The following is a 10193-nucleotide window of genomic DNA, read 5'->3' on the forward strand; positions in this document are numbered from 1 at the left end:
CAGCCTAGTACACTGTTCTCTTGCTTCTCTTTACCCCTTCCTTCCCTGTTTGTTTCCATCATGCATGCTCTCTAGGATCTGTTTCTTCTATGCCAATGTTCCTTCTCCTATCACCCCAAAGAGAGGAGGAAACATAGCCCACCCATGTTGGATACCAGGTAGGTATTTTTTCCAGGTGAGGCTAATCATGGCAACTCACTTGTTGGCAAGAGTGATATGAGGTATGTAGTAATGACAAGTCAACTGGATGCTTTTTATGGGTTTAAAAAATAAAATTGAATGCCCTTTCCTTTTCCAGGGTAATGCAAATTCATAATGTCTGAGGCTAGGATGAGATTCTGACTGGTGGCATTGATAGACCTGAATGAAGTAGCTAGCCCGGGTGAGAGAGAGAAAGACAGAGAAGCTGGCAGCTTTGGGTCTCCAGCTGCTGAAGTCCCTGAAGGCCAGTCCCACCGTACCATTCTATAAACCAGTGTGTTCCTTCTAGGTTAAGCTCACTGGCGATTGGTTCCTATTCCTTGCAGCTAATACAAAAGACTACCTTCTCTTGGATATCAAACTTCCTGAAGGGATGTCCATCCACCAAGAAAGATGAAAAATAATCTTTGATGAAAATGAAAGCCTCCACTGAGTATATTTTAAAAGAACATATGCAGTGCCTGTCTCGCATTATTGGGTTTCAAACAGTGCAGCCTTCTTCTATGCCTTCAGGACCCTGAAGATCCACTAGGTAGTAGGTCCATTAATCAACTTTCAAGGCAATTTCTCAATCTCTTTCACAAATATTGTGTGGCTATAAAACTAGATATGAATCTCAAAACTGTGATATTCATCCGTATTTGTTCATTGTCCTTCAATATACATATGTGCGAGTTCACGTTTATTCCTCTGGCAGCTCAGTTGTCTCAGCTGTCTCCTAAAGCAATCAGACCAACTGCACCCACAGTTTTATAGGGAACATGGGCCTGGTTCTCATGTTCTCTTGCTTGTTCTCTCTCTCTTTATTTTGTAACATTCAACCACCGTCTACTTATAAACCGTCCAGTCAATGAAAAAACATTAATGGGATCTAACGTTACACTAATTGGAGTAATTAAAAGAAGGCTGAGAGGAGAAGGTGGTAATAGGAGCTAGTTTGGTGCAAGAAAACTCAGCCAGTCAAAATATCAACTCTTCTAATTTCCCCGGATTTTCCCCCTCTCAGATTGAATGCAGTATCTATCCAGAGTATTAAAACAAATATTCAAAGAGAAGCATTCTTTCCAAGCACCCAGCTTCATATATTTCAACAAAGTCTTAATTTCCATACAAATGCCACAATCCGGTAGACTGTGTAATGCAGAGTATAATTCGTGAGGATGAACTGAATTGTTCAGTTGGTTCAATATTAAGAGAGCTGGCTCCATCACATGTGCTTATTTTACAGTAGCTCTTTGCTAAGGGAGAGCACACACTCAGTTCAGGGAAGGATGTGTGCTTGGGTGACAGATTGCCTAGCTTTCCATCTTGGATCCGCTAGCAAAACTAGCTGGTGGCCTTGGGCAAACTGCTTAACCTTGGTGTGCACACTTATGAATAACCACAAGGCATATTATTTTTAAAAGGACTAAATGAGATATATGTGAACCCCTTCACACAGTCAATTCTCAGTCTCCATTAAAGTTTTATTATTGCGATGATCAGAGGTGGAAGGGGTACAGCCTGTGGAGTCAAATAGACCTGCGTTCAAATCTGTCTTTGTCCCCTGCTGGGTGGCTTAGTGTATTTCATTGTTCCACGTGGTTCTAACACCTGTTTCATGGGGCTGGGAGGATACTGCCACATCGGACATGATAACTGGCACGAATTGACTGGTCACAGTTATTATTGTTGTTCTTATTCGGGATTATGGTAGTGAGCTCAGTGTCACGCATGGAGAATTCCATTCCAAAGTGGAGTAGGCTGGAAAGGGGTCAGGATTCTTTTAAGTGATCCGGGGGATCTGCAGTTGAGCTGCACAGGTATTGGGTTCACAGGCATTCCATACCGTTGAGGCTCTTGTGGTCCTGTTTTTTTAATGACACAAATACTCATAGAACCAATTTCAAAATGGGCTCCTGATCACCCTATGCCCAGGAATCCTAGCAACTGTCTGTCCCAAGACCAGGTGATATATAGAGTGGCTTGTCTGGGTAGCAATGAATAGGGAGGGACTTTCCAATGTTGAAAGGCTTTTAGTGTCATCATATTGGGGCATCTTTTGGAAAACTTCCATCCTGGCCATCCATCTGGTTCCCTGATAAATTCTATAGGCATGTTTTACCTACCTTCTGCATCAGTGACTCAATTATTGACCTAATTACCCTAAAAAAAACACCCCTAGAACGGAAGCAGAGTCCCCAAATAGAGTCCTCTTGTACTTACTCATGATGGAGAAATGAAGTCATTAGTAAGTTCGAAGGTAGGGAAAAAGCAGTAAGCCTGTCTTGCTCACTCATTAGTAAGATTTCATTCTAGTCCAAACTGGGGATAATGATGTCATTATTCAAATGATAGACATAGGTTTTAAAATAATCTTGCTGCATGGGTATGCCTTTAGCGATCTCAAATGCTTAAATGTGACCCAGTCTTTTAGATGCAATATGTTTGTTTGGGGAGCATATTTTCTGAGTTTATTTATTGAAATAAAATGAGATAAGAATCAGCTGGGAGAAGCAAGTGATTGGAGATGACACTGCCTAATACACTTGCTCTCAACAGTGGGTGATGTTGCACCCCCACCCCCACCCCCGGGTCCCCGAGGACATCTAAAATGTCTAGACAAATTCTGGTTGCCATAACTGTATGGGAGCTTAGGCTACAGGCACCTGCTGGGTAGAAACCAGTGTTGCTGGTAACCATGGTTTGATGTCAGGGGCAGTCTTGAAAATCAAGGGTAAGCCAGCTCCCAGTGCCAACGAGGCCACGGGAGAGAGACCGTGGACTGACACTGCAGCTGACATCATCATTCCTCACCTTCCTCGTGTCTGTTTGAAGATGCGTTTGAGAATCTCATGTAAGCGTTTCTCCTTCTTGCAGACAATGCACACACCCACACATAGTTAAATATAAACTTGGGGGAGGGTCCTCAGAGCCTCTCTCTTAAGGCTAGCTACAGACTTGAGGCAGAGAGTCCTAATTTTCAGCCAGAGGAATTGTGGTAGTTACATAATTTAGTGTCAATTGGAGGATTGGGAGTGAAAGGGTGGAGTTTAGCCTGTCAATCAAATCACAGCCAAAGAGACCTCTGTGTGGGCATGGCCTTCTCCTGAGGATTCTGGGGACTTTTTTTTTTATCACCTTCAGGGTGGGAGACATACTCTCTCTCTGCTCACTCCCTGAGAGACATCCCTTAGGAGAAGCTGCATGGACCTACCCTGAGGATTCCGGGGACTTTTTTTTTTAATCACCTTCGGGGTGGGAGACATACTCTCTCTCTGCTCACTCCCTGAGAGACATCCCTTAGGAGAAGCTGCATGGACCTACCCTGATGCAGCCAGAGTCTTGGACCTGGAGAAGCCACATGGAGACCCCTGCCAGCGCTGAGATGCTTACAACTCCACTGGATCCACAAGACTTCCCCCCACTGGCCTGTGATCTTCCTGCATTTGGCATCATTGCATGTGTTTCGTGAGTCTGAAGAGGACTTTATAGGTTGGTATTGGACATATGGGCTAATATTGGATTTATGGACTTGATCTGCACTGGGCAGGGATGCTTTCTCAATATTCAATTGCTCTTGTAGATAAGGCTCTTTCTTATACACATACTTGAGTGCCTATGAATTAGTTTCTCTAGTCTACCCAGACTAACACAGGAATTGTCACCACAATTTCAAATTAATGACTCAAGTAAAAAGAAGATGATATAGCAGGTGGCAATATATATTACTCTATTCTACTTTATTTACATATACATGTACATGTCTCTATATATGTATAGATGAATATATATGTATATATATTCTCCCCCAGATAAAAATCCTTCATTGAACTGGGGCTCAGTTTTGGGTAAGTAACTCAAACTTGCTGATTTCCAGTTTTCCCCTCCAGAGTCAACTTGTTGATGCTCGATCCAAACAACCTGGCTATAAATACCAACTTTTTTTATGACAGAGTTAAGCATACAGAGGAATGATTGTGTTCATCCTTTTATCTTACTTTCCCCATTGTACTTAAAACAAACAAACATAATGTCAACATAATGATAAGATAGGCAAGTATCCTCCACCTACTATAAGCCATTGAGTTGACCTTGTGTTCTTTCTAACGATCACAGCAACCGTGCAAGATATCCAGCTACCGTTTCCACTTCAGATATAAGTAAATCTCAACGAGCATAACGAAATTGCTCTAGGCCTCATAACTCTTTAGTTTTGGATTCAAATTCTCCATGCCCCCCTCCTTCTCACCCCGCACCCCGCCATGAGTTCATCAGTGCTTTTGTAAGGGAGGGTTTTGGCTATTTAAGATTCATTGCAGTAGAATGCCACGCTTACACAGGTGGTTAAGAAATATTGATGTGCTGCCCCAAAGTTAAGCAGCAATGCTGCATATAATAACACCAGAGTGAAAAGTGATAAAGAACATCTACTGACTAATTTCCATAGCTTATACCATGGAAGTCCAAAGGGAGTGGAAGCATGTAGCATATTTTTAGTAAGAGGTGATTGCCATGCAGGATAAATAGACCTGTCTTTTCCACATGTGCTCTGGAGAGACAAGGTAGGGACACTCCTATGCGAGGGAACTGATTCCAAGCATCCAATTTCTGGAGCTGGGGAGGGGCTTGGTCTCCCTGACGCTCCCAACTCCACTCTGAGGCTATTCTTCCCGAGCTCCGTCTTCATGGAGAAGTCTGGGCTCATGTGAAGTATGTGGTCCAGGAGAGTTGCGATGTGACCACAGCTCTTTGTATGGAAGCATATTAACTTGCTATTTGGGACTCTGTATTTTTTTTAAGAATGAGAGCAGTAGAAACATCATTTCAGCATCTGGTTCTTAACAGACATCATATCTGGTTGTGGAACAATATGTATGATGTCTGCTAGCGCTTACTGATTGATATACCTCTACCTAGACTCAACACAACTCAGACTCTTTTTCTTACCTTTGGGTACGGACACACATTTTTCTAACACTTCTTAGGAAAACTGGAGTGGAAGTCCACTGCTCTTCTATGACCCAGCCACATGGGAACCTCCATGCGAAGCCTTCCTTGACTTTATACAGCCCTCTCATACCGCTAGGTCATTACCTCTCTATCTTTCTCTTACCTTCCAACTTCGGGAATGAGGATCTTTGTCTCAACTCCTAGCCTGCTTCCTAACCTTTGCCTCAACTCCTAGCCTGCTACCTAACGCAAAATAGATCAGTTATATGTTTTCATTAAGTGAATGAGTAATGATCAATTCTCAAAATCCCAACTATGTAAAACGTGCTGCGTCAAACAAACAAATCCCATACAACCCTTGGGGTCATTTCCTTTAGACTGGCCTTTGTATCAGCCCCCCAAATATTAGTTTCCTATTCCTATTCTTACATCATCACATGAAATGGAGACGCTGCTTACCATTTTCCCAATCATCATCACATACGGGCCCAAGTACTTGTTCACGCCAAAGATGTCCAGTAGACGAATGTACCAATAAATGATATTCACGCAATAGATGACCCTCCCGTCGCTCCTGAAGGGCTGATCTTGGAGACGCAGGATCATGCCGACCGAGAAGAGCAGGATAGCTATCAGATCGGTGACATTCCAGTATTCCTGCAGCCACACCTTCACTTTCTGTAGTAGCTTTCCTGGCTCAGACATCAGAATCTAAGAGGGAGGGAGGGAGGAGAGGAGTTAGGCCTGATAGGTTAGTGGATGTTCTGTTCGTCGACATTCATAGCTTGCATCGAATACTTGTGTCTACTTGAATATGAGAGGGCTCCAAAAGTTCATGGGAAAATTGAATTAAACGACAATGGAATGGTTCCACAAGCTTTCTGAAGCCCTTCTATACTTACATGCTATGAATGGACCACTGAGAAAGCTTCTGCTACTAGGATGTAAATATTCCAGAGGGAGATTGAAGCAGTACCTCCGATCCTTCTATTTCTAAGATATACACGAAGATCTCATAATATTATTGATTTCCAATACCCTATACATTTCCTCTCACATCCTCCTCCATCTCAGTAAAGAGTACCACCACCATATTGAATTACTCAGCACTTCATTCTGCTCTTATGTGCCTCACATCCTCTGTATCAACCAATCCTGTTTCTGAATCTCACCGAATCCACTCACTCCCAACCCCCTGCTGCTGGCATCATAAGCTAAACCCATCTCATCTCAAAGATAATTGCAAAAGTTTCTAATTGGCCTTTGGTCCTTCAGTTTTGCCTACCTGCCCTTAATTCCTCCTCTGAGCAGCACACAAAATGATCCTAAATCTACGACATGATCCACACGGTGATTATTCAGTTGTCTGCATAGATAGAAACTCATTCAGCTGGATCTTTAATTTTGCAACAGTAACTGAGAACTCAGAGCACAGAGAGATTGGATAGATGCAACAGCCACAAAACTAAGGCAGAGGATGCAAGTACCTTCTGAAGCCTTCCACTATAAAGAGAAAAATTCCAAACTCTTTTGCCATGGCCTCTTCTGGCATCCCACCATATTCTCCCTCCTTCGGCACGACAGTCCATTCTATGCCCAGGGCACCTGCACTTGTTGCTTCCTCTGTTAGGCATGTTCTTCTCCTCGATTTTTGTGTAACTTCAAAGACCTCAAAATGTTTCCTTCATAGGAAGGCCTTCCTTAATCACCCTTGCTTCAGTGGCTTCCACACCTCCAAGCCCCTCCTTAACACATTCCCCTGTTTTCTGAAGACTTTAGCACTAGGTAGAATCATCTTCTGTCTGTGTGTACATATAACTAGCCACTCATCCATCCATTTACCGAAACACCTCGTCATTATTTATCACCCGGATATTGCCTATGTCCACTAGCTTGTAAAGTTTGCGGGCAGCCTCTTTGTTCTCAGGGTCTGCTACGTAACAGACAATATGTGCATATCGTCTGACTATTGCAGACACCGGACAGCAGTGCTCCAGTCCCTGCTGTATCCCTGCTGGGTGCGACTCTGACTTACTACCTCGATGAGGCCTTTGTGCCATGACATTGGGTTCTATGAAATGCACAGCTGAACAGTGAAGGGCCACCCCTCATCCGGCCCACAGCCAGAAGAACCAGAGAGACCAGCTTCGTGGGGCTGTGCACCAGGCCATTCTCAGGAGTCCCCTGTGTTTATCCCTGTGAGCTTCCTCTCCTCAAGCCATGACCCTTGCCTTCCACTCAGGATCTCCCATGGGAGAAGACAGAACAGACAGGGACAGGTCTAATCCGTGGTGGTTAATTAGAATCTTCCCTTTTCACTTCACTTTGTCCTAAAACACCGAGGGCAAATTAAACTCAAACCAACCCACTACCCTCAAGTCAGTGTTGACTCAGAGCGACCCTATAGGATCCAGTAGACCCACTGCCTAGCGTCTCCAACACTGCTCGTCCTCATGGGAGCAAATAGCTTCTCCTTTCTCCCCCAGAGTATCTGGTGTGTTCTAACCATTGACCTAGCAGTTAGCAGCTCAACTTGTAATGCACCATGCCATCAGTTAGGCCTGAGCAAGATCCTTGGGGCCATGGTAGCTTCTTTCATCCTTGGTGATGGTCCTCAATGGAGGGACCATCAGAATCTTCTGAGAGCGGGTGACAGCACCAGTTGCTGCCCCGCCCCGCAGGGTTTCTGCTTCAGCAGGTCTGGAGTGGGACCCCAGAACACGCATTTCTAACAAGGTCTGAGGCAACGGGGTTGACCACACTTGGAGGCTCTCTCTTCTAACCATCACACCTCCCTGTAGCGGGTGTTGTCGCGAAGGCTCCCCACCTCTTCATCTTCTCTAGGGATTCCTGAGGGACACCTAGGGAGCGGAGGGCACTGCCCAAGCAGAGCTGCAGCCCATTGCCCAATACGACACACTTGGCTATGACTGTCAAAAGAAGCCTGCCGAGGTGCGGGGGGGTGCCCTGTAATTATTTTTAAGTAATGAAAATCCTTTTGTGGAAGGATAACATCTTTTTAGAAAGGCGATAAAAGTAGGTCAGCCATGGAATGAAGCAGGCTTGAAGAGTGAAGAGCCCCCACGCTCTGGCCCCCCCTCAACTCCGGTGTCAGTTCTCAGGCACCTCTCTCAGCACCCTGGGCTCTAAGCATGTCAGAGCTTGGATCCCACCACCCGTTGCCAGCCACTGGGTTCTGATGCCTGGCAACTCCAGACTTGTGTTTCATGGGGATTTCAATGGCTTATTTTTTGGAAGCAGACTGTCAGAGCTTTCTTCTGAGGCACCTCCTCCCATCACTCATTATCTCACTGCCATCCAGTTGATTCCAATTCACAGCAACCCTGTGCTTTTTCTAGCCTGTAACCATCGTCCTAAAACAGTTTTATCGGCCCCTAACCCACACATCACACAATTCAAACGTTCAATCGTATCAAGAAGAATTGGACAGTCATTACCACAATCAATTTCAGAACATTTTATATCTTGCTTTCATGCCTCCCCCCCCCCATGATTAAATTGCCTTCAAAATAAGGTGTATAATCACAAGACTATAACTCTTTATGGGAACAGAGAGCCTCAACTTTCTCCTTCAGAGGTTGGTGGTTTCAAACTGCCAACCTTGCTGTTATCAGCCCAACTTACAATCCACTTTGCTACTAGGGCTCCTGGTGGGTGTGAACCTCCACTCTTCCCATGAGCACTCGGACCATTTCCACCCTTGGGGACATCACTTGGTGAGGGAGGGAGCAGTGAGTGTTATCTTTCAGTCATTTGGAGACCCAGATCGCCTTCTATCTGATGACTGCTGGTGGTGCTATGGAGTAGGCCTTTGGGCTTTGAACCCCAACGTGAGCAGTTCAAACACACCAGTCCGTCAGAGGGAGAAAAAGGAGGCTTTCTGCCTCTTTGCAGATTGATAGTCTCAGAAACACTATATGAGGTTTGCCATGACCCCAGCCGTGGTATTTTGGATGGCTTGATATGCTTGTGAAAGTTGGATGTTGAATATAGAAGACTGAATTATGGTGCTGGAGAGGAATACTGAAAGGACCATGGACGGACCAAAGAAGAAACGAATCTGTTCTGGAAGAAATACAGCCAGAATGCTCCTTAAGGGCAAGGATGGGGAGACTGTCTCGAGTGCTCTAGACATGCCGGGAGATATCAGACCCGGGAGAAGGACAGCGTGCTTGGTAAAGCGGAGGATACAGCGAAGGCGAGGAAGGCCCTTGCAAAGATGGTTTGGCACAACGGCTGTAACAACGCGATGGCACACAAAAACAATCTCGTGGCTGGGGCAGGACCAGCCACGGCGTGGCTCTGTTGTACACCAGGCTGCTGTGAGTCAGATCCGCCTCGACGGCACCTAACAGGAAACCACTGGGCAGGCAGTCGGTTGGCCCTCTTTCTAGCTGTGGGGCACAGGGCGATGGTTTCCTCTTTGTTTGCACACCTGTGAAATGGGGGCGTGGTCACAGCCAGACCACGGAACCCACTCACTGTGGGAAGGAGGATCCAGATGAGATCACGTCTCCCGGAGGGTGTGATGGGGCAGCTCTGCTCCAGAGGCAGACGCCAGACTTTGAAGGTGCTCCGCTCCTCTCAGCTTCCTGGGAAGCAAGGACTCTTGGACTGACCCTGCCCTGACCCCAGCCTCCAGTGCCCTGCCCTCTGGGCGATTCGATGCTGCCTTAGAAGAAATGAATACCCAAGGCTGGGGCTCCTGGCAGCCTGCCTGTCTGGCAAGCTCTCCCAGAACAATCCGAGGAGTACAGACTGCTCCTTGTCTCCCTCCAGTCGAGTCCCTGGAGAGCGTCCAGCCTTCCTGCTTCAGTTTTTCCCTTTTCTGCTTATCCTGGGGAAGGGAGATGCATGCGGGCATTAAGTCACCAGGCAGCAAGAGCTGACATGTTCCCCCACAAAGCCTCTGGCAGGACCAAGGCTCCGGGCTCCAGAGGCTGTAGCAAATTCATCACTGTGCTGCAGTTTACACCGGGGAATCCATTCTAATGGCCAAGAAGGAGGTAGCATGATGAATGAAGCGACCTACATGTAGA

General features: G+C 45.8%; 1 protein-coding gene across 1 annotated transcript in view; it reads right to left on the minus strand.

Moving 5' to 3' along the window:
• LOC101660723 (transient receptor potential cation channel subfamily M member 3) overlaps window positions 1-10193 on the minus strand; it is a 108631-nt gene that overhangs the window by 79229 nt on the left and 19209 nt on the right. The window contains exon 5 of the mRNA XM_045288616.1: window positions 5593-5844. Within this exon, the coding sequence (XP_045144551.1) occupies window positions 5593-5844 (252 nt within the window). The remainder of the gene's footprint in view (window positions 1-5592; window positions 5845-10193) is intronic.

Source organism: Echinops telfairi, unplaced genomic scaffold (assembly GCF_000313985.2).
Source record: "Echinops telfairi isolate 266 unplaced genomic scaffold, ASM31398v2 ScPeMD7_22;HRSCAF=79, whole genome shotgun sequence".
NCBI lineage: Eukaryota > Metazoa > Chordata > Mammalia > Afrosoricida > Tenrecidae > Echinops > Echinops telfairi.